The 25,787-nt window shown below is 46.7% G+C and overlaps 1 protein-coding gene across 1 annotated transcript; it reads left to right on the forward strand.

Moving 5' to 3' along the window:
- The first annotated feature begins 6,096 nt into the window (after positions 1-6,096).
- LOC136624376 (gastrula zinc finger protein XlCGF57.1-like) lies at positions 6,097-25,121 on the forward strand. The gene is made up of 7 exons (XM_066598343.1): positions 6,097-6,142; positions 10,228-10,360; positions 10,786-10,965; positions 11,055-11,178; positions 11,261-11,325; positions 11,696-11,798; positions 23,536-25,121. The coding sequence occupies exons 2-7, from the start codon at positions 10,283-10,285 to the stop codon at positions 24,639-24,641; spliced, it is 1,656 nt and encodes a 551-aa protein (XP_066454440.1). The 5' UTR covers positions 6,097-6,142; positions 10,228-10,282; the 3' UTR covers positions 24,642-25,121.
- Positions 25,122-25,787: the final 666 nt, after the last annotated feature.

Here is a 25,787-nt window from a genome sequence, read left to right on the forward strand (position 1 = left end):
CAGGAGTAGTCATGTAGTGTTTTGAGATTTATTTTCAGGTTTTCGATATTAATTTTTTTCTTTGAAGTAGGCGGCTAGCTCTCCATCACTGAGATCCATCATGGGGGCCTGTTCTTTGGGGCTGACGTGGGAGAGAAAAGCGTCAAAGAGCCATTTGGGGTTGTGGGATAATGAGATGAGAGAGTTGAAATAAACTTCTTTGGCACAGTGGAGAATGAGGTTGTAGATTTTGAGCATAAATTTGAAATGGGTTTGTGGGGTGTTGCGATTTGCGCCAGTTGTTCAGCACATCTAGAGCATTTGCTGGATAAAGCATGTTGTGGGTGTGAACCAAGGTTGTCGAGGTCTGCCGTGTACGGCTCCGGTCACAGGGTGCCGCGTCTTCCAGGGCACGTCTGAGGGAGGTGTAGTCATGTTCAGCAGCCAAATTATGTTGCAATAATGCCAACTTATAAAGTACTGTAGTAATGCCCACTTATATTGTAATAATGCCCCACTGAGTGTTTATAGATAAGAAGATAGGGCTTAAGACACACACATACATTATGTTAACCTCACTCATAATTGTGTAGAATGTGTAAGGACGTAGATTGCTAAACATCCAACTAAACTCAGACAGAAACAGCTATTGGAAAATCCTGTATATGGATTCCCCAGACACTGTTCAGATCCAATATCCTATATGGATATTTTGATGTAGGAAAGGATAAGGATCTGAAATCAGCAGATTTAAAGGGGTTGTCCCGTGCCGAAACGTTTTTTTTTTTTTCAATAGCCCCCCCGTTCGGCGCGAGACAAACCCGATGCATGTGTTGAAAAAACAAAAAGGATAGTACTTACCCGAATCCCCGCGCTGCGGCGACTTCTTACTTACCTTGCGAAGATGGCCGCCGGGATCTTCACCCTCGGTGGACCGCAGGTCTTCTGTGCGGTCCATTGCCGATTCCAGAATCGGCACACGTGACGGGGCGGAGCTACGAGGAGCAGCTCTCCAGCACGAGCAGCCCCATTCAACACGGAGAAGACCGGACTGCGCAAGCGCGTCTAATCGGGCGATTAGACGCTGAAAATTAGACGGCTCCATGGAGACGGGGACGCCAGCAACGGAACAGGTAAGTGAATAACTTCTGTATGGCTCATATTTAATGCACGATGTATATTACAAAGTGCATTAATATGGCCATACAGAAGTGTATACCCCAACTTTGTTTCGCGGGACAACCCCTTTAAGGAATAAGTCAATTCAGACAATCATAATATCTCCCTTTGTTAGCAATAGTCAGATACAGATAGTATTCCTGACTGAACCCATCCAATGTGAACGTCTGAGTACTTAGGCCTCCCTCACACGGGGCGTTTTATACAGCGTTTAGCGCTGCCTTTTCAGCCCAGCGCTAAACGCTGTACAACACTCCCATTCATTTCAATGTGGCTGCTCACACAGGGCTGAAAATGCAGTGCCTTCCAACGCTGCGCTTTGACAGTGATGCATGTTTTATTTTTGGGCGTTTCAGCCCTGCGTCGCCCATTGAAATGAATGGGCAGCGGTTTTAGCACTGCTGAAAACGCGGCAACACTTGGTGCCGCGTTTTTGGCAGCGTTAACCGCTCGCCGATTTTCGGGGTGTGGGTTTGCAATAGAAGTCCTGCCCAGAAAATCAGTCCCAGCTAGGTAGAGAAAAAAAAAAAAAGCAATACTCACCTAGCCGCTGCAGTCCGGGTCACGGCCGCTGGTCTCTGCCGCTGATCCGGGCTTCCTCTGCACTCACAAGTCTATTGCCGTAGGCCAGGTTTGAGAACCCCGCCTCCGGCAATAGAGTGCTGTGATTGGTTGTAGGCGCTTGCTCGATGCCCAATCACAGCCCTTCATTGACTGTCTCAGCCAATTAGAGCTTGCCGGCCTCCGGCAATAGACTTGTGAGTGCAGAGGAAGCGACCTGGACTGCAGCGGCTAGGTGAGTATTACTTTTTTTTTTCTTTTCAGCATTCTTGGCTGCGTTTTCAGCCGAGCTGAAATTGCAGCCAAAACGCTGGCATAAAGTATGCCAGCGCTGCTGAAACGGGGCGGAATCTGCAGTAAACGCAGCGTTTTCAACGCAGCATTTCTGCAAACGCCCTGAGTGAGGGAGGCCTTAGTATCACTCGGCAATTAGAGAGGTTTCCCAAGTACCTGCCAGTAGTACTTTTCAATGCAATGTAACGGAGCAGGGACGATGAGGGAGTCTCTTAGATTCCTGATTCCCCAGTTAGCACTGCGTATATTCATTAGAGATTGCCTTAGTTGTTAGCTTTTGTCTCCATAAGTGTGACTATCCACTAAAGTTTTTTTCACTGCAAAATTCACAGCGTTTTTTTTCTGCAGGGGTCTATGGGAATTGTAATGTTAAAATCGCAATCGCGCAAAATTGCAATTTTGCGGTAAATCACAATTTTGTATGATCTTAACATTACAAGTCCCATAGACTCCTGCAGAAAAAAAATGCTGCGAATTTCACAGTAAAAAAAAAACTGTAGTGGGTAGTCACCCTAAGAATGTATTTGCTGAGAGAAAATTAGCCTATATCAAGTGGAGCATATGTGCAAGGTTCAACCACAATGGATCAGACCTGTCAAGCATGCTCTAGACTAAGGTTGTCTTGTGGTCCGGTGACCAGATTTTCCGCCCTTCCCTTTGTGTTGTACAGGATGTAGTTTTGCTCGCGGCACTAATGAACTTACAAACAAGTTCTAGAAACTTCTGGAAAGTGTGAGGCGACTCTTTGTCCCCAATAAGGTTTGCTCCAGGCAAAACGACTTTCAGAATAAGTGGGGTCTTCGGCCCCTTATCCACATGCGTTTGTTCATCGCGTTAGATACAGGCTCTGAACGCTTGCGTCTAACGCGATGGCTGTGGGCAATGATCTCTAAATGAAAGCATTTCCACGTGCAGATGGAGGGCTGCGCTGAACGCCTGAAGGTCGCGTCCAGAAAAGGAGAACGTCGTGCGTTCAGTGTCTAACGTGATTAATGTTTTTGTGTCGATGTCCCAACCTTACTCTAAGCGCTGCGGAATATGTTGGCGCTATACAAATAAAGTTTATTATTACTCTAGATCAGTGATGGTGAACCATTCAGATACCGAGTGCCCAAACTGCAAAATAAAACCTGCTTATTTATCCCAAAGTGCCAACATGTCAGGGGGCGGGGCTAATCACGACTTATGATTTTTACCTCCGTTCTTAAAAGGACAGGGCAGTTTCAGAATAGACGGGGTGCAGATTTTGACTGCTTTTGGATGCAGAAATGCTGAGAAATTTGCCACGGAAATTTCCGCTGAGGACATTCTGCAGCACTTCTACCTTGTGTGAACAGTAGTGATAGTGCCAGCAGGGAGGGCTCTGTGTGCTGTCTCTGCCATGTGTGCCATAGGGAGGGCTCTGTGTGCTATAGGTTAGTCATCACTGCTCTAGATGTATTCAAGAGCTAGCTCACAGCAAATAAAGCCCATAGGTCCTTAATATCTGTTCTCAAGATAAAAGACCCAAGCCTTAATAGGTTAAAGTTAGCTAGTCTCAAACAGGAGAGCTTAGGTTGATTAGATCAGCGATCCTGCATGGGCTATGGAGTACTTCAGTCCCTAATCTAACGCTCATTACCAAATAGAGGCTCAAACCCCATGGGATCATAGAGGAGTCAATTCACAATAGTAAAAAGGGAGAAGTGACCATTAGGGCTTTATCTCCTGTCTCACACGCGCTCGGCTCCGCCCCTCCGTCTCGCACGCGCTCGGCTCCGCCCCTCCGTCTCGCACGCGCTCGGCTCCGCCCCTCCGTCTCGCACGCGCTCGGCTCCGCCCCTCCGTCTCGCACGCGCTCGGCTCCCCTCCTCCCTCTCGCACGCGCTCGGCTCCCCTCCTCCCTCTCGCACGCGCTCGGCTCCCCTCCTCCCTCTCGCACGCGCTCGGCTCCCCTCCTCCCTCTCGCACGCGCTCGGCTCCCCTCCTCCCTCTCGCACGCGCTCGGCTCCCCTCCTCCCTCTCGCACGCGCTCGCCTCCGCTCCTCCCTCTCGCACGCGCTCGCCTCCGCTCCTCCCTCTCGCACGCGCTCGCCTCCGCTCCTCCCTCTCGCACGCGCTCGCCTCCGCTCCTCCCTCTCGCACGCGCTCGCCTCCGCGCCTCCCTCTCGCACGCGCTCGCCTCCGCTCCTCCCTCTCGCGCTCGCCTCCGCTCCTCCCTCTCGCGCTCGCCTCCGCTCCTCCCTCTCGCACGCGCTCGGCTCCGCTCCTCCCTCTCGCACGCGCTCGGCTCCGCTCCTCCCTCTCGCACGCGCTCGGCTCCGCTCCCCCGTCTCGCACGCGCTCGGCTCCGCTCCCCCGTCTCGCACGCGCTCGGCTCCGCTCCCCCGTCTCGCACGCGCTCGGCTCCGCTCCCCCGTCTCGCACGCGCTCGGCTCCCCTCCCCCGTCTCGCACGCGCTCGGCTCCCCTCCCCCGTCTCGCACGCGCTCGGCTCCCCTCCCCCGTCTCGCACGCGCTCGGCTCCCCTCCCCCGTCTCGCACGCGCTCGGCTCCCCTCCTCCGTCTCGCACGCGCTCGGCTCCCCTCCTCCGTCTCGCACGCGCTCGGCTCCGCTCCTCCGTCTCGCACGCGCTCGGCTCCGCTCCTCCGTCTCGCACGCGCTCGGCTCCGCTCCTCCGTCTCGCACGCGCTCGGCTCCGCTCCTCCGTCTCGCACGCGCTCGGCTCCCCTCCTCCGTCTCGCACGCGCTCGGCTCCCCTCCTCCCTCTCGCACGCGCTCGGCTCCCCTCCTCCCTCTCGCACGCGCTCGGCTCCCCTCCTCCCTCTCGCACGCGCTCGGCTCCCCTCCTCCCTCTCGCACGCGCTCGGCTCCCCTCCTCCCTCTCGCACGCGCTCGGCTCCCCTCCTCCCTCTCGCACGCGCTCGCCTCCGCTCCTCCCTCTCGCACGCGCTCGCCTCCGCTCCTCCCTCTCGCACGCGCTCGCCTCCGCTCCTCCCTCTCGCACGCGCTCGCCTCCGCTCCTCCCTCTCGCACGCGCTCGCCTCCGCGCCTCCCTCTCGCACGCGCCCGCCTCCGCGCCTCCCTCTCGCACGCGCTCGCCTCCGCTCCTCCCTCTCGCGCTCGGCTCCGCTCCTCCCTCTCGCACGCGCTCGGCTCCGCTCCTCCCTCTCGCACGCGCTCGGCTCCGCTCCTCCCTCTCGCACGCGCTCGGCTCCGCTCCTCCCTCTCGCACGCGCTCGGCTCCGCTCCCCCGTCTCGCACGCGCTCGGCTCCGCTCCCCCGTCTCGCACGCGCTCGGCTCCGCCCCGTCTCGCACGCGCTCGGCTCCGCTCCCCCGTCTCGCACGCGCTCGGCTCCGCTCCCCCGTCTCGCACGCGCTCGGCTCCGCTCCCCCGTCTCGCACGCGCTCGGCTCCGCTCCCCCGTCTCGCACGCGCTCGGCTCCCCTCCCCCGTCTCGCACCGCGCTCGGCTCCCCTCCCCCTGTCTCGCACGCGCTCGGCTCCCCTCCCCCGTCTCGCACGCGCTCGGCTCCCACTCCCCCGTCTCGCACGCGCTCGGCTCCCCTCCCCCGTCTCGCACGCGCTCGGCTCCCCTCCCCCGTCTCGCACGCGCTCGGCTCCGCTCCCCCGTCTCGCACACGCTCGGCTCCGCTCCTCCGTCTCGCACACGCTCGGCTCCGCTCCTCCGTCTCGCACACGCTCGGCTCCGCTCCTCCGTCTCGCACACGCTCGGTCTCCGCTCCTCCGTGTCACACACGCTCGGCTCCGCTCCTCCGTGTCACACACGCTCGGCTCCGCTCCTCCGTCTCGCACACGCTCGGCTCCTCTCCTCCGACTCGCACACGCTCGGCTCCTCTCCTCCGACTCGCACACGCTCGGCTCCGCTCCTCCGTCTCGCACACGCTCGGCTCCGCTCCTCCGTCTCGCACACGCTCGGCTCCGCTCCTCCGTCTCACACACACTCGGCTCTGCTCCATCCACTCTCTGAATACATCCTCACACAGCAGAGTCCTGCATCCACTGAGCGGAGAGACCTGGTCATGTGACCCCTTGTCTCCTCCCACACACTGATCACATGACGGTGACATCATCACAGGTCCTGTAAGCACAGAACAACCCCACGGCTCCTGTCCAGCTGCAGGTGGAGGTATGTGGGGTCACCAGCACTGGGGGGCAGATTTATGGAAGCCCATAGCAACCAATCACAGCGCAGCTCTCATGAGGAGCAGTTAGTATTAGAAGCTGCGCTGTGATTGGTTGCTACGGACGACAGGGACAGATTTACTTAGTTTTCTGCAGCTTTCTCTGTTGGAATGCTCCGGTCATTAACGGGTTAATAAGGATGGAAGTCACCGGGTTCTGCGCCAACTTTATTTCCATAAGACATGAATTCAATACCTGCAGCAAATAAACTGACATTTTCTTGACATGTTTTTCTATTGTAATGCGGCTGTTCGGGGGTTAATAAGTGAATGGATCTCCTCCCCTCACATGTAACATTCCTGTAATGCGGCTGTTCGGGGGTTAATAAGTGAATGGATCTCCTCCCCTCACATGTAACATTCCTGTAATGCGGCTGTTCGGGGGTTAATAAGTGAATGGATCTCCTCCCCTCACATGTAACATTCCTGTAATGCGGCTGTTCGGGGGTTAATAAGTGAATGGATCTCCTCCCCTCACATGTAACATTCCTGTAATGCGGCTGTTCGGGGGTTAATAAGTGAATGGATCTCCTCCCCTCACATGTAACATTCCTGTAAGGCGGCTGTTCGGGGGTTAATAAGTGAATGTAGCTCCTCCCCTCACATGTAACATTCCTGTAATGCGGCTGTTCAGGGGTTAATAAGTGAATGTGGCTCCTCTCCTCACGTGTAACATTCCTGTAATGCGGCTGTTCAGGGGTTAATAAGTGAATGGATCTCCTCCCCTCACATGTAACATTCCTGTAATGCGGCTGTTCAGGGGTTAATAAGTGAATGGATCTCCTCCCCTCACATGTAACATTCCTGTAATGCGGCTGTTCGGGGGTTAATAAGTGAATGGATCTCCTCCCCTCACGTGTAACATTCCTGTAATGCGGCTGTTCGGGGGTTAATAAGTGAATGGATCTCTTCCCCTCACATGTAACATTGCTGTAATGCGGCTGTTCGGGGGTTAATAAGTGAATGGATCTCCTCCCCTCACATGTAACATTCCTGTAATGCGTCTGTTCGGGGGTTAATAAGTGAATGGATCTCCTCCCCTCACATGTAACATTCCTGTAATGCAGCTATTCGGGGGTTAATAAGTGAATGGATCTCCTCCCCTCACATGTAACATTCCTGTACTGCGGCTGTTCGGGGGTTAATAAGTGAATGGATCTCCTCCCCTCACATGTAACATTCCTGTAATGCGGCTGTTTGGGGGTTAATAAGTGAATGGATCTCCTCCCCTCACATGCAACATTCCTGTAATGCGGCTGTTCGGGGGTTAATAAGTGAATGGATCTCCTCCCCTCACATGTAACATTCCTGTAATGCGGCTGTTTGGGGGTTAATAAGTGAATGGATCTCCTCCCCTCACATGCAACATTCCTGTAATGCAGCTGTTCGGGGGTTAATAAGTGAATGGATCTCCTCCCGTCACATGTAACATTCCTGTAATGCGGCTGTGAATAGAACCCACTGTGTAGGGTCTTCAACGGAGACCAGTGCTGATGTTGCCTGAGTCCAAATTCAAAGGAAAGCTATAGTACGTACTCGAGGAGAATCATAAGAAGCCACTATACACACAGCCTAGTGAATCAAATGAGTTCTGCTTTATTAAGAAAAACACACAGCTTATATAGGCCGTCGCCCACAGGGTGCAACTTTAAAGAATTACTTAATCAGGTGACTAGTTTGAGAAACAGAATATTAGCACATTCCATTCTTGCAAAAACCACTTATCTTGAAAAAGCACATCTGCTATGTTCCAGTGCATCCGGCCACAAACTGTCAGTAAGGAAACTTATCACTACTTAGTTCCTTATCTGGTGCAAGGCCCGGACTAAAATAAGGAACTTCTAAGTCCCTCTTCTTATGTTACTCAGAAACAAGATTAACCCTTAACATCACTGATCTCATACGCCGGTATTTACTGACCCCCTCAGAGTGATAGTACAGCTCTAAAACATACCAACTGTACACAGAGATAGTGATTACAGTGCAGTTACCTCCAGTATTAGTGATTATGGAGCAGTTGCCTCCAGTATTACTTATTATAGTGCAGTTACCTCCAGTGTTAGTGATTACAGTGCAGTTACCTTCAGTGATCACAGGTGATGTGTCCTCTGATTGGGGTCATCTATTTATCCTCTTTCTCCAAACCAGAATGCCACGGCGACTTCTCCAGCTATGAATGGTCTATGCACACTTTGTCCATCCTGGTGCTCCCACAATTAACCCTTTCAGTAACTCCCCCATAGTACTATTGCATCTTCTGTGGTCTGAAAAGTCAGTAATGTCTCTCTCCCTTTACTTAAGGAGTCACTTTGTGACTCCACTAAGCCATAATGCTTCCTTTGTTGCCCCACTTAGTTGTAGTGCCCCCTATGTATCTGCAATGGGCGACCAGTGGGACGAGGTCTACACTCTCTGAGCAGTTTGTAAGCTGTAGCTGAGGAGCCATGTCACGGTGGCGATGAGTGCAGCATGCTCTTTGTAATCTTGCACACCGAAGAGGGTACACAACAGGATCTGGATAACTAATGGAACTAGGTGATCGTGATGCCAGTGCCTGGATTAAAAGTGCTTGGTAGTGAAATAAGACTAACACACGTATGTAGCTAAATGACAGGCACACCATTTACTTTTGGGCCTGTGGTTGTTTGCATTAATCTTAAGCACCAGAAATTGCATGTACAACTTGCATGTATACTGTGTAACACTTTATCCATGGATAAACAAACTTTGAGAAGGCAGAATCTGAGCTAAGAAAGAGCTATACAGAGAGATCTGACGAGGAAATACCCCCTTTTCAACTCCACTAACCGTTTTGCCATTCCTGAAACACTGTACTCAAGGTTTTCTACTGCTTGTCTGAAACTGTTATCCAGTAGAAAGCAGAGTTGGCTTGAACGGACTTCAGGTTTGGGAAAATAACCAGTTTTTCTCAGTATCAGGGTAATATATGAAAAGCTGTTCACAGGATTTCTTGAAAGTTTACATAATGTGTAGAGATGAGCGAGCATACTCGATAAGGCAAACTACTTGAGCGAGTAGTGCCTTATTCGAGTACCTGCCCGCTCAACTCTAAAGATTTGGGTGCCAGCAGGGGGCGGGGGAGAGCGAGGAGGAACGGAGGGGGGATCTCTCTCTCCCTCTCTCCCCCCCGCTTCCCCCTGCTCCCCACCACAACTCACCTGTCACCCGCGCCAGCAGCCGAATCTTTTGAGACGAGCGGGCAGGTACTCTAATAAGGCACTACTCGCTCGAGTAGTTTGCCTTATCGAGTATGCTCGCTCATCTCTAATAATGTGTCTCTAATAGCATCAGGACATTGAAGGAGAAACTAGGTCTTCACATGGCTGTCAACTTCCTTCATGCCATCTTGGCTTCTCTCTGTCCTCCAACTGACCCTTTCACTGTCTCACTCCATACTGCTAACTGCCCCTTCAGTTCCATCTTCTAACACTGTTAATCATAAAAAATTGGGTCACTCGAAATTAGCCAGAACCCCCGCCCTTTTCCTCACTCCGAGGCTTGTCACAGCTCAGCAGCTAACTAACTGATTTATGACCGTACACTGCCTAAACAACCTTAACTCTTTAGTTTTTGACTCCTTCTTATTAAATGAAGTCCAGCATAGCTACCCTTTGTTAAATGAACTGGTAGTTAGTATAGTTGCTCTTAACTTGCAAGTAAAGCACTTCTATCCAAGAGTGCAAGTCCAGGTCACTACATATCACCCAGTGCCGCTCTGTTCCCAGCATCACCTGACTCCGCCCCCTCTCCAGCTTTGCGCTCAGCGTGTCTGGAATTTGTGGGACAAGTCAGGTAATGCTGTGAACAGCGCGGTGCTGGGCGGCAGTCCTGTCCGTCAGGAAGATGGCTGATAATGGTGCTAATGAACTGCGGGTCAGCAGTGGGGTGTGGAGGGGTTTGTGTTGGGGCTCAGCGGGGGTGCATAAGGTAAGAGGGGGGAATGTCCAGTAATTGTATTATTACAGGGGGTTTGTATGATGTTACATTGTCTCCTCTTCTTCCCATTCAGGATCCTCGGCTGATATCTTCTATATCAGATAATTATCCTGATTGACCCGACAAGGATGGAGAGGAACCGGGACAAGATGGCGGAGAGTATATTCACCCTCACCCTAGAGATACTCTTCCAGCTTACAGGAGAGGTGAGAGATTCTGGGGATGACGTCACATTCCATCATTCTTATCTCTGTCAGCCTCTGGTCACATCTACGGCAGAGGATTTACTGCCGATTCAGTCCTTCGGCCGCCTTCACATGTAGCGTGATTACTACGGGCGTTCCACAATGGTAGCCTGCAGCTATTACGCAGTAAATACATAGTGGCAAAATCCGCATCTAAATGGCTCGTATTTTGCCATGGACTTACCAAACTGCTGCAGATTTTATCCTTTGTTTTTCAGGGATTCAAAATCCGTAGCATAAATAGTGGATAAGTGCATTTCTTATAGAAAATAATTGCTCTGTTTGAAAGAAATTTGAAGAGAGCTGACATAACTACTGGACCAGAGATGGGAAAGACTCTAGAAATGTCAGCAGTGGTATTTATGGATGTATCTCCCCATAAACAGGATTACACGGTAGTGAAGAAGACTTCTAGTGATGGCTGTCAGGCCCCGGTGTCTGATGGATGGGGAAGACCCCTGAGCCCAATCACAGGGCCTCCACCTCGCCCCCTGATACTTGAGGAGATCAAGGAGCAGAAGATCCTAGAACTCACCAACAAGATGATTGAGCTGCTGACTGGAAAGGTGATGCTGCTGGGAATGCTGGGACATTATACAGTAACGTTATGGCGGTATAACGTGTCTGTGTGATGACGGTATCATTGTGTTGTCAGGTTCCTATAAGGTGTCAGGACTTCACTGTCTATTTCTCCATGGAGGAGTGGGAGTATTTAGAAGGACACAGGGTTCTCTACAAGGACATCATGATGGAGGACCACCAGCCCCCCCTATCACCAGGTAATAGACAGGACTAAATCCACACGGCCTTTATTATTTGTATGTAGAGAATAAATTCAGTGGCTGTCTGTGTTTTCTGCAGGTAGATCCAGTAAGAGAACAGCAGCGGAGAGATGTCCCCGGCCTCTTCTTCCACAGGATGATCAGGTAGATGGAGAGAAGGTCTCATGAAATCTTCCCTCTGGTCTGTAGGACGGCTGGGAAGGTCTTGTGTTCAGTCTTATTATGTGATTGATACTTGTGTAATGAGAAAGCTGGAGATGGCAGGATTACAGCCGACCGCAGACATTAGATCTCCGCATCTTATCACTATTTTCTGGTTCTGGAGACTTCTGGTTGGAATAAAGAAGCAACAGGTTGGAGTTATACAGGAGACCTGCAGCTATTTGGCCCAGATCACTACTGCTGTCAGGTCATTCCGGCTCCTCATACTAATTAATGACCTTTTCTGGCCATATAAAACCTTCCACACGACTTCTCCAACTGTGTGATGACTTTTACAATATTTATTTCACAGCTGGTGAAACTGGAGGAAGATCTGATCCCCATTGATGCTACAGAGACACATGTGAGGGGGGATCAGCCGTGTAAGGAGGAGATTCCTACAGATGACCCCCCAGGTGAGACTACATGTAGAGAAGAGTCTGTGTTGTCCGGGGTTTTCAGCTGTAGATTCTCTTATTCAGCCAAAATACATAATAAAGTGTAAATGTTATATAATATTTTTATCTAAACATATTTTCAATATATTCATTTCAATCACACATCAGATCTGGATGATCTCCATCTAGAGTTGAGCAAACGTAATCTGCCGAGCTTGATGCTCGTTCGAGTATTAGCATATTCGATGGTGCTCGTTACTCGAACGAGCATTATGCTGTGTTTGACCCCGCCCAGTCTTTGGCTCCTCCCCGCTGTGACGCACCTGCGTTGGCCTCTCCCCGCCGCGACGCAGCGCGTACGTCAACGGTAAATTTTTTGGCTGGCTGGCGAGAGAGAGACAGAGGCAAAAAAAAAAGCTCGGGACCCGGCAGCCCACATACAAAAATGCTCGAGTCTCCCATGGTAGTCAATGGGGTTCGGTACTCGAGTAGACCTCTCGAATTTTACGAAAAGCTCGACTCGAATAACGCGGACCCGAGCATTTGGGTGCTCGCTCATCCCTATCTCCATTCTCTGCAGACGCTTTCATGTCCGTCACGTGCTCATTGTGAAGCTGCTCTTATCTGTGAAGAGAAAGGGGTGCCAATGGCCGACCTGCCAATTCTGGGGTCTCTGGCGAATGCTCTTCACGCTGCATGGTGCTGGGATGTGAGCTCAGCTTCCTCTACAGGATGTCGGGCCCTCGTGGCCCCTCATGGAGTGTTTCTGACAGTTTGGTCAGTAGTCTGCTGGGGGTCATTCTGTAGGGTTCTGGCACTGCTTCTCCTGTTCCTCCTTGCACAAAGGAGCAGATCCCTGTCCTGATGCTGTGGATAGTGAGTTCAGGACGGTCCTTCGCCGTGTGCCTGCAGGCTGCAACGAGCACAAATCAGTCAGCAGTTCTGTAATAATCGTGGAATATACAGCAATAAGCTATACAAGCAGTTATGTTATTTCCCCTTAATGTTTTGGTATCCTCATTCTGCATTCAGCTGCTCCTTCCATCTGCCCCCAGCTGATACCCCATGCACTATGTCAGGGTCTCTGCAACATCCAATCACTCTATCAGACCGGGACCCCCGTCCCCAGTGCTGCCTCCGCACATGTGCAAGTACTATTATCATGTCCCTCTCCTCTGCTGCTGGAATCAGAAGGACTGGGCATGCTCAGTAGGAACTTCCCACATCTTGGTACAAGTAACAGTCAGCTGGGTTAGTGAATGGCTACAAACATATGTGTGCCCTCTGATAATGGCGGTGCCGGGCTTGTAAAGGCGTCTTTATTCCCCGGTCAGCAGCACATGATCAGCAGACTGTAGTTGCAGCGCAGTACAGGGTAGTTTACAGCAGGGGGCGTCAGCAGCTCTTATCCACGGCTCATACGGCTCCTGCACTCTGTAATCTTACAAGCTGTATGAGTGCCCCCTGGAGGTAGGAAATTACCATCACCGCATGGGAGGAAATCAGCGCAGAACACAGCCTACAATGTGGAAGTACAAAAAGTAAGTTATTGGCCAAGATAATTGGCCCATGATGATGTTATCAGTAGACTAGGATTTGTATAATATTCACCAATTAGTTTCGGACAGCGCCCCGAGAAGCGGAATGTAAAATCAATAGAACCGCAAAGAAATATGACTCACCCGGTGTAGACAGTCCATCACAGACCGGCCACCACACCGCTGGTCCTAGTTCACCTTTATAATAGTGTAGCGCTTCTCCACTCCACCACTATATCCCTGATTGGGTCACAAACCTCATTGGACCTCCTCAAGAATCCAGGTTAGCCTCTAAATTATCACCCGTTCCTCCAGGTTTCTTTTGGGGAGTCAGTATTTTCCAGGGTTTATACCATTAGCGTAGGACAATAGATACAATACAGGAGATGCAACGCGAGTCGGAGGGGTAACTGACTAATCTGCCACCTTTTTCAAGCATATGACGCAGAGACATGATAACAGTAGGAGGTACTTATTATAACTGGGTCACTAGAAGTGAGTGGAACAATAATTGGGGACACACTTGAGCAAAAGCCTGCGCACCCAGCGGACACATGGGCGAAAAAGAATGGCCGTCCTACAATATACGTGCACTTGCTTCACCCGTCGCAATTCTGGGTCATTTCTAGACAGAATTCTGTGCACATGTTCCGTTGAAACTTGTTATTTAGATAGATTCAGTGGACTTATTACTAAACCAGCACCACATATTTAATCATTATGGGATATTATATTATAGACTATATCGAGGAAAAGCTATTTTTGTCCCAGAGGCGTCCAAATTGCAGATTCATAAATCATTGGTGGAGAAAAAAATAGGAGAACCAATTAGAAAAAAATACAATAAAAAGTGTGTTAAATTAATAGAAAGATAAAACATGAGTAACATAAACCTGTAGTGCCAATATATTAAAAAATGCTACAATAAGAGGGGCGTGGCCTGACTTCAGCCGGGACGGCAGCAAAGCTTTAGGCTCCGTCGGCATCCACCTAAAAAGCGACATATAAAGTGTCCCAGAGGAGAAAAAACAGCGTCCACGGCAAGAAGAAACCTCTATGCTCGGAGCCATGACCAAGAGGAAGCCGCTGAAGCCACAACCGCAGCGGGTGAAAGACTTTTTCTCGGCGCGCAGCGCCGACAGAGACCCTGCCAGCACGAGGCGCAGATCTCCCTCTCCTGCAGCTCCGCTCGATGGGACTCCGGAGCGCTCCGACCCCCTGCACCTGTCAGAGGGAGCCGCAAGCATCACCGACGGCACCGGGGACCTGCACAACCGAGCATCCCTCCGGGAGGGGGTAAGTCCTAACGATGCAGCAGCGCGCCCCAGCCCCGATACCCCTAACAAAATGGCGCCGGCCGCCAGCCTCTCTCTCTCAACCACCACGACTCCCTCTGCTAGCCCAGCTAAACAGAGACAGAGGATGTCACCTGAGTCCCCAACCACTAAACAGACAAAAAAAAAATCACCCCAGCCTGCTGAAGCAGATGAAGACCCTATACTTAGCGTCCCCACTTCTAAGCAACCCGCTTCAGAAGAATTCATAAAGAATATGGTACTGGCTTTAAGGGGGTCATTACATAATGACATATCCGCTATGTCTGCGTCATTTAACTCTTCACTACAAGAGCTGGGTGATTGCACCGACCACGTGGAAAATAAAATGAAAGAGCTGACTGCGTCACACAACTCCCTGATAGATGCACACTATTCATTGAAAGAGGAAGTTGCGACTATGAAAAACAAAATGGCCGACCTGGAGGACAGGAGTCGGCGTAATAATATAAAAATGAGAGGAGTCCCGGAAAGTGTTACCCAAAGCGAATTAAGAGACTTCCTGACGAAATTCATTTCTGTTTTACTCCCGACTACCCCCCAACGAGAACTTATAATAGACAGGATTCACCGACTCCCTAAACCCAACCATATTCCAGAAAAAATACCAAGAGACATCATTGCGAAAATTCATTTCTTTCACGTGAAGGAGGCACTGATGCAAGTTACGCGCAAAACGAACCCGCTACCTTCGCCCTACTCAGATATTCATATATTTGCAGACCTATCCCCTGCAACCATGCAGGCAAGAAGAGCCTTGCTACCGGTTACGCTTTCCTTAAGAGCAGCCAAAATTCTCTATAAGTGGGGCTTCCCAACTAAGCTCCTGATCCACAGAGACGGCATCCTACATGTAATATCCTCTCTCGATGTCGGCAAAAAGCTCTTAACAAAGTGGGGTCTATCAACAACTGACAACCAGAACCCGTCTCCCCCGCAGAAACCAAGGAGGAATACCAATGACTGGACCTGATCTAACTCCACGCGGGGTGGTACATACCTAATCTTGCTGGTGGATGCAAGGAAAACACCAACTCTAAGTATATGGGACACATATGATGATAACACCTAACTGATAGGTGGCCGATCTCAGGTGGACTATTGTTATCGCCTTCCGAGATATGCAGGTATTAAGTCCTGCCTTAACATTTGTTGTGTTAAACTGTTTATTTTTCTTGTTTATCGTCCAGAGTTACCGCAAGATGCCGACGATACTACGCATAGATGACGGTTTTATTATTTCTACTGTCAACCTTGTTCTCTACGTTGATGTTCTTTCTCTGTCAACTTCCACAACTCACCTAGGCGCAGTAAGTGTTCAATCTTCCACAACTTCACACCTATCTTACATCTTCCATGTCAGTTAAAATCCTCTCACAGAACGCTAGGGGGTTGAACTCTCCATTTAAGAGGTCACTTATGTGGAGAGACGCCAACCGCACCAAAGCTGACATATTATGTGTCCAAGAAACACATTTTCTCCTCAACTCGAAAGTGAGTTTCTCGAACAAACATTACCCCCAGATTTTCATGGCCAGCGCCCCGAAGAAACACGCAGGAGTGCTGATTGCTTTCAGAGCAAACATAAATTTTGTAGCATCCAAACAAATTGTAGACATAAAAGGTAGATTCCTTATCTTAGTGGGCACTCTAAACGAAAAGGCTATTACCCTCGTAAACGTATATGCCCCCAATAACGGCCAGATCTCGTTTCTGAATAAATTAATTAGGAAAATCAGAAGAGTTCAGGAGGGAGATCTGATCATGTCCGGAGATTTCAACTTAATCTCGGACAAAACTATGGACACTACATACAAACAAAGAACGGCCCCTACATTACTCCCATGGTTACATAAACAATCGATATATGATACCTTTAGATGTCTAAACTCCTCCTCGAGAGAATTCACCTTTTTCTCACCCAGACACAACTCGTTCTCCCGAATAGACATGTTCTTAGTTGATAGATGGGCCCTCTCTAAAACTACCTCTTCTGAAATAGGACTGACCACATGGTCGGATCATGCCCCAATAATGCTGGCAGTCAATTTGGGGGAAAGTCAGGGTAATGCTAAAATATGGAGAAATAACGTGGCACTTTTAAAACTCCCGCACAACATGTCTACAATTAACAATCACTTAAAAGAATACTTCGAAATAAATACTAAATCGGAGGCCAGCGTCTTTTCAATCTGGAACGCACACAAGGCCTTCATAAGGGGAATCTTAATAAAAATGAGCGCCCAACACAAAAAATACAAACAGTCACAGATAAACAACCTCCTGGCCCAAATACGAACCCAAGAAAAAGCACTACAAGACCAACCAACTGAGGTCGGTCGGAGGAATTTAATGTCCCTGAGAGGGAAACTACAATCCGTCCTACTTGAAGAACACAACAAATCCACAGATTTCATGCGGGCAAACTATTACTCTTCATTTGACAAACCCTCTAAATTGATGGCCAACCTAGCAAAAAAGAGACTGATCAAGTCCAAGATCCCATACGTAACAAAAGCTGAAGATCGCATAACAAAATTATCCCACCCACAGGATATCGCAGAGGAGTTCGCTAAATTCTATGCAAGACTTTATAATTTAAAAGATGATACATCTATAGCCCAGCCAAATACAGAAATAATAAACAAATTCTTGGCCAAAATAGACCTCCCCAAAATAGACAACCCTAAATTAAATGTACCTATCTCCATAGAGGAAATACACAAAGTCATAAAAACTCTAAAAAACTTCAAATCGCCTGGCCCCGATGGCTTCTCTAACGAATATTATAAATTATTTATGCCCACACTATCCCCACACCTAGCAACGACATTCAACGAAGCCATCTCCAAAGAAGAATTCCCGAAAGAGATGCTACAAGCAACCATCGTTGCTATCCCTAAGCCAGGAAAATCAACAGACTCTACAGCAAATTATAGGCCAATTTCGTTGCTGAATACTGACATAAAAATTTACGCCAAAATCTTAGCCACGAGACTTTCACGTATCCTGCCTGACATTATACATAGTGATCAGGTGGGTTTTGTGGGGGGCAGACAGGCCGCGGACGGCACAAGAAGGGCGCTGAATCTGGTTGCAAAAATGGAGGCCTGTCGGGCGCCTTCTCTCCTCCTTGCCCTGGATGCGGAGAAGGCGTTCGACAGGCTCCACTGGGAGTACGCATTTGGCGCTCTCAGGAAATTTGGAGTTGACCGGGAGTTCCTGGGTGCGGTCAGGGCACTGTACTCTGCCCCCTCTGCCAGAGTTTTGGTGGATGGTGCTTTATCGACCCCCTTCAACATCACTAACGGGACCAGACAAGGTTGCCCCCTGTCCCCCGTACTATTTATATTAACAATGGAACCCATGGCCGAATTAATTAGAACTTCCCCTGAGATTACAGGGATCCCCCTAGGTAACAGATCTCATAAAATAGGCCTCTTCGCGGATGATGTCCTTTTAACTCTGTCAAACCCCTTGAGATCCCTAAGAGAAGTATCAAAAATTATTGAGGAGTTTGGAAACGCCTCACTCTATAGCCCTAATATGAGCAAATCTCAGATTCTAGGAATAAATGTTAACCCGGATTTAAAATCAGACATACAAAAAGAATTTTCCTACCAGTGGCCCCCTTCGATTCCCTACTTAGGCATTAAAATATGCCACCCACTAAAAGATTGCATTCCCCTGAATTTCGACCCTCTCCACTCATCCGTCCACGCAGAATTAGACTTGCTAAAAAAGAAAGACCCATCTTGGTTCGGTAAAATCACATGGTATAAAATGCTCATACTACCAAAAATATTATATCTCTTTCGAACCCTAACATACCCAATCCCATATAATACCATAGATACTTTTCAAAAACAGCTATTAAATTTTATCTGGGATGGAAAACGACCGAGAGTAGCAGCCAATATCTTATATCTCAACCGAAAGCAGGGAGGCTTGGGAGTACCAAACCTATGGTCCTATTACCAGGCAATCAGCATAAAACACTCGACCCTATGGCTCGAGGATTCGCAGAAGCTGCCGTGGACTATTATGGAAAGAAACATTAACCGTAATAGATCTTTGGCAACTCTTTTACAAGCCACAATCTTAAGTGTCAACAACCCAAACCTCAATCTGGCCCTGGAACTACAGTCATACTCACCTCCTATGATGACTTCTTTACAGGCCTGGAACTTATATACCTACAAACTTAGGAAATCCCCACTGGGAACGCTTGCCAAAATCCCGCTAGAGACACTTACCTACTTTATACCTGAGATTTCCATAAGGGGATGGTCGGCTAGAGGCGTCGGGTTCGTCTCGGACCTTATGGAGGACCAAAAAATAATTCCATTCCAAATACTTAAGAAAAAACACAACCTCTCAACAAACGACACCCTCACGTACCTCCAGATAAAATCTTTCATAGAAAAAAAGCAGATGGGAAGATGTAAGGTTCCAGCCGAGTTGTCTTTAATTTTCTCGAAACCCCAACTCACACAGAAAATGCCCACAAGGAAATGGTACAACACTCTCTCGGGAGACATGGGCGAAATGAAAAAAGTCCACTTACTTAACTGGGAGAAAGACACAAAGGAAAAATTCACTATACCACAATGGCTGACGTCCTTCGAGTGGGCAAATAAAGCCACTTTAAACGCTAATGTTATCCAGGTACACTATAAACTACTCACAAGATGGTATTACACCCCATCTAAACTAGCTAGAAGAATCCCTGGATTAAGCAGCCAATGTTGGAGGAACTGTGGAGCGGAGGGGACCATATTCCATATTTTTTGGGAATGCCCTCCGATTAAAACTTACTGGAAGGAGGTCTTCCAGATGATCCTAGAGGTAACTGGCATTAGGTTACCCCAAGACCCAAATTTGGGCCTGCTTTTACTGAACTGTAACCTTATTCCCCACGTACATAGAAAATGGGTATGTCACTGTTTACTCACTGCTAAATTAATAATAACAAGAAAGTGGAAGTCTACCGACCCTCCTAGCTCTGCTGAATTAATTGACACCATCAAAAACCATTATGTTTACGAAAAATTTTTTGCAAATAACAGTAACGATAGAGGTAACTTCGATTCTAGATGGAAGATGTGGATGCGCTTTTTGGAAAAACGACAGCTGTTATAATTTATTTGTTACAACTGTTTTAACGTTGTTTTCTTTAGGTTAAAAAAAAAAATTTATTCCGCACTGCAAGCTCATATGATGCCTAGCAACTTTCTCGCTGTTGATGCTATGTCAATATAGATTGTATTGTTTGATTATTGCTATATACATGTAACTGCGGAACTAAACCAATAAAAAATATTTGGAAAAAAAAAAAAAAAAATGCTACAATAAGGGTGTAAAAATATATAAAAAATAAAAGGACTTTGATTTAAAAAAATCTAACTAAATTGTAAATAATTATAACATTTTTAAATAATAAAATCATATTCTCCTATTAACCCCTTTAGGACCAGGCGGTTTTGTACCTAAAGGACCAGACACTTTTTAGGGATTTTACCCATGTGGTGGTTTTACGGTCTTATTTATTTTCTTTTCTGCTACCAAATAATTGTGCTGCATTTTGTTTTCTTTGTGACTTGTAGCGCTATATTTTTATATCTTTCCTCACTTACTTTTTTTTCTATTTTTTAGTTTTATTGGGGGTAAAAAGCTTTTTTATTTTAAACTGGTAAATTTAAAGTATAGGAATTGGTTGCTCATTTTGTTTTGGACATTTTGATATATAATATGTAGAGTTTTCAATTACAGGCAGCATACGGTGACGATTTTTGTTGACTTTGGTCTGGGGTAATTTTTCTTATTTTATTCTGTAAATTTTTTTTTTACCATCTATCACCCCCGTGACGACATATAAGACCTCTGTGGATCATTCACATTGTCTATTTTTTTTTTTTTTATTTTACTTGAAACTTTGCATTTATAGAAGCCCCAGTTGCAGGGGAAAACAACCCCATGTAGTGACAATAGTCACTGACAGAGCTGATCAGGGGCTGCTAGGACCATGCATCTCTGCTGTGCCAGGAGGCTCCCGGCAGTCACATGATCGCCAGTTTGTGCAAGGGAAGTAATACTTTCACTTTCACTTCTTAGTACACAGTGCTCATTGAGCGCTATGTACCTAGTAGTACAGTAAGTAAAGATGTATAAAGAGGAATTAAAAGCATATCTTCCACTTGTTGAGTGTTTTAGAATAGACTACAGTAGGATTAATTAAGAGGTATGTATAGGGAATACAGTTCACATTAACTCTTAGGAAACTGTAAATTATGATAAAATTGGTAAGAAAAGGCATATTTGTCAACAGGCCAAAAATTGAGAGGCAAAATAATTGTAAAATAAAAAAGATAAAAATAAGGTTAAAAGACCTAAAAATACGAAAAACAAGCAGGGGGGGGAGAAGATACAAGAGATATTTATAATTGGCATAAAACAGAAATATGCTCAGGTGCTTCACTTAGCCCCTCGGGTGACAAGGTGTTCAATCCCCTTAGTGCGCAATTTTACAATCTCTCCATAAGATATTTTTTCCTGTGGGGTCAGGCACATAAGTGTAAAGAATGGCAAGAAACAGTGTGGTTTACAAAGCCATTGGTAATATTCAAAGCGCGTTTGTTCACTCAGGTCTGTAATGTGTTTATTGTTCGGCCCACATATTTCAGGCGCATGAACACTCAAGAAGATAAATAATGTAGATTGATCCACAGATTAAAAGACTTTTTAAATATAATTTTTATTTTCATTTTGTATAAATATTCTGGCAGTATTTACAATTTCGTATGCAACATCTGAAAGAGTCGTAAATGATTCGTAAAATCAATACTTACCTACTCCTCCCCAGGCAATCGTCTTACAGCACCTTCTCCTCGCTGATCTTCTCCAGTCCCCGGGTTACGTCACCGCAAACCGGTCGGATCCTCTTCTTCTTGTTATGGAGCGTCCATTGCCGGCATTCTTCTCCCTGCTGGGCATTGTACGCTCTGCACTAGTGACGTAACGTTCACTGCCTAGCAAGGAATGATATTCTATTGCCAAAACTGTGCATGAGCGCTGTCTCACCAAAAGTGTTTGTATACTATTGCAGAGAGACAGCACGCATGCGCAGTTTTAGACACTCCCTGCTAGGCTATGAACGCTACATCACTAGTGACAGATTGTACATTGTTTTGTAGGAAGAAGAATGCCGGCAATGTACGCTTCATCACCGGAAGAAGAAAAATCAGCTGGCTTGAGGTGAGGTTACCTAGGGGAAAGGATGGAGGGAAGAGTGGGCTACAGGAGCCAGGAGAAGATGCGGTATGAAGGCTGCCTGGGTAGGAATAGGTAAATATTTTCTATTTTTATAGTGACAGAGCCCTTTAAGAAATACTGAATGACCAAAATCCCCTTTTCATGGGGAATGTCAGTGTCTACAAATTTCACATCTAGGGAGGCCCAGAGGTAGGTATCTTTCCATAGGATATCTTTTATCAAGCTTTGTGTCCTGTATCTCTCAGGTAACCCAGAAGGTATGTAATAAAACATTTGTTATTGGCGGTCTACATATTACGAAAGATTACTGGTAATAGATCAGATCCCAGCTGTGATGGGGTGTCCTGGGGGGTTCCTAAGGGTTTTGTGTGTATTTTGGTAAAAGATAAAAGAATGAGGTTTCTAGAATATTAATACATATAAAATCCTTTTTAGGAATGTGCTGCTGGTACAATAATAAGTATACTAAATCTGTCTGAATAACATGTGAGAGCAGAGCATTGCCACAGAATTGCATCTAGAAATTTCCCTCTGCTTCCAGGCCAGCGGGCATCGAAACAAAGTGTCTTCCTTTTGTTGAATGCATGCACATACGCACTTCCGGTCGTCCAGTTATAAGAAGTACCTCTTACTGTTAACATGCCTCTGTGTCACATGGTTGAGAATAGAGGCAGATTAGTCAGTAAGCCCTCCGACTCGCGTTGCATCTCCTGTATTGTATCTATTGTCCTACGCTAATGGAATAAACACTGGAAGATACCGACTCTCCAAAAGAAACCTAGAGGAACGGGTGATAATTTAGAGACTAACCTGGATTCTTGAGGAGGTTCGCTGATATCCGTGAACCCCTCATTCCGGCATATAAGACGACCCCCAACTTTTCCAGTTAAAATTTAGAGTTTGGGATATACAGTGGTGCCTTGACATACGAGTTTAATCCGTTCCTAGACGGAGCTCGTAAGGCAAAAAACTTGTATGTCAAAGCACTTTTCCCTATTGAAACACATTGAAACGCCATTAATGCATTCCAATGAATTTCAATGGGGAAACTAACTACCTGTCATCTTCTTCGCCGGACTAACTACCTGAGTCTGGCGCTGCATTACCCATCACAGCCATTCAATGATGTCATTGAATGGCTGTGATTGTTTAACCCAGAGCTGGCTTTCATTGGTTGATGCCACGCTGAGTTAGCCAATCAGAGCATTAGCTTTCTAAAGGCGGAGCATTCAAGCCCCGCATCTAGAAAGCAATGCTCTGTCGGCGTGGAGGAGGGAGTGTCAGCCTGCAGCACCACCGCAGATCATCACAGAATGCCACGGGAGGTGAGTATTGATTTTTTTTTTTCTACAGGTAGTTAGTCCAGCGTATAAGATGACTCTCGACCTTTGAGAAGATTTTCCTGGGTTAAAAAGTTGTCCCATACGCCGGACAATATGGTAAGTAAAACCTCATATATGATCTCTACCATTTACCGACCAACACACTTTGGAGTGTCGGGTTTTTGTTACCTGTCTTGTTCACAATTTGTACGGACATTTCATATAGAAATGTAATAAAATATTAATATAATTGTTTTGCTTAAAAATATTAAAATCTGTTTAATTCTAGCAGATGACGACACCAGGAGATCAGAGGGACATCTGATATCTTTAGGTTTTACAGTGGAAGATCATAATATCATGCAAGATACATATGAAGACCCTACCATTATCCGAGATGTATCCTTAGCCCTTCCCTGCAAACATCTGTCATCTGATCCTTTTATAGAGGTTCCATCTTCTGATTCATCACAGAATAATAAGCAACAAAACATTTACAGAAGAGATTTTGAAGAAGAAACACTTGACAAAGGGAAGGAGTTATATACATGTTCAGAATGTAGCGAATGCTTTACCCAAAAATCAAATCTTGTTTTACACCAGAGAATTCACACAGAAGAGAAACCATTTTCATGTTCAGAATGTGGAAAGTGTTTTAGATATAAATCAGAGATTGTTAACCATCTAAGAGTTCACACAGGAGAGAGGCCATTTTTTTGTTCAGAATGCGGGAAGTGTTATGCCCAGAAATCTTATCTTGTTGAACATCAAAGAATTCACACAGGGGAGAAGCCATTTTCCTGTTCAGAATGTGGAAAATGTTTTACCTATAAATCACATCTAGTTAAACATCAGAGAACTCACACAGTGAAAAAGCCATTTTCCTGCTCAGAATGTGGGAAGTATTTTTCCCAGAAAGCATATCTTGTTAAACATCTGAGAACTCACACAGTGAAAAAGCCATTTTCCTGTTCAGAATGTGGGAAGTCTTTTTCCCAGAAATCATATCTTGTTGGACATCAGAGAATTCACGCAAGGAAAAAGCTATTTTCCTGTACAGAATGCGCAAAATGTTTTACTGATGAACCAAATCTAGTAAGACATCAGAAATTTCACACAGGGGAGAAACCATTTTACTGTTCAGAATGTGGGAATTGCTTTACCCAGAAATCAAATCTTGTTTCACATCAGAGAATTCACACAGGAGAGAGGCCATTTTCCTGTTCAGAATGTGGAAATTCTTTTACGCAGAAATCAAATCTTGTTAAACATCGGAGAATTCACACAGGAGAGAGACCATTTTCTTGTTCAGAATGTGGGAAGTGTTTTACCCAGAAACCACATCTTGTTAAACATCAGAGAATTCACACAGAGGAAAAGATAGTTTCTTCTTAAGACTGTTAATAATATTTAGCAGATAAATTAGACTTTGTTAAACATCAGAGAACTCACAGATTGGAGAATCTGTATTCATGTTCAGAATGCGGGAAATATTTTAGCTATATATCAAATCTTGTTAGACATTGGATAATTCACACAGGGGAGCACCATTTTTGTGTCTGGAATATGGGAAATGTTTTCTACGGAAAGCAAAATGTTTTGACCATAGAAACCTTATGCTGGAAAGAAGCCATATTAATATTTTGAATTTGGCTGTCTTCTTTGGTTATCTTGATTGAAAACCTCGGCCACCTCACGTGAACTTCTGTTACTGACCATCAAGATTATCTCATTTGTGCTTTGAATTTTTAAGAGCATCTTCTGGTACCTGAAAAGACTTGCAATAAGTGTCCACCATACTACATAATTTTAGTGGGTTTAATATCATTTTTGTATATTTCTTGGTCTATTTTTACCACCTAAATAAAGTACAATATGGATATGCAAAACCTTAATGGAGTAATTCTGTGTTTAAGTGACAAGTCAGATTTCCAAAATTTGGCCTGGTCATTAAGTAGAAAACAGGCTAGGACACTAAGCAGTGAAGTTTATTGTTACTGAATTGCAGATTTCTTGAAAGTTCCTCATATCGACATTGAGACTCCTCATAAGGAAGTTTTCTGGCTTTCCACTATAACACCATTACAGTGCTTCCTTAGATTCTCGTTCTCTCTTTTTGTGAGAGTCTCCTTGCTCATATTTCTTATCTATTACCTACTTACATTTACCTTTTGTTAGTGAAATAGTTCCGTCAATATGCTGTGAGGCTCCAAATCAGAGGTGGTTATGGCAGCCGCCGTGAGAAACCAATGGACACAGACAGGTCTATGTGCAAAGCAATCTACCTTTTTTACATATGTCACAACTTATATAGTAACATGATGCAGGGTGGGCTTTAGGTTGCATTCAGACTAATGTATATCGGCTCGGTTTTCACGCCGAGCCGATATACGTTGTCCTCGTGTGCAGGGGGGAGGATGGAAGAGCCAGGAGCAGGAACTGAGCTCCCGCCCCCTCTCTGCCTCCTCTCCACCCCTCTGCACTATTTGCAATGGGGAGGGGCAGGGGCGGGGCTAAGTTCCGTGAATTAGCCCCGCCCCA

This window comes from Eleutherodactylus coqui, chromosome 4 (assembly GCF_035609145.1).
Source record: "Eleutherodactylus coqui strain aEleCoq1 chromosome 4, aEleCoq1.hap1, whole genome shotgun sequence".
NCBI classification, from domain to species: domain Eukaryota; kingdom Metazoa; phylum Chordata; class Amphibia; order Anura; family Eleutherodactylidae; genus Eleutherodactylus; species Eleutherodactylus coqui.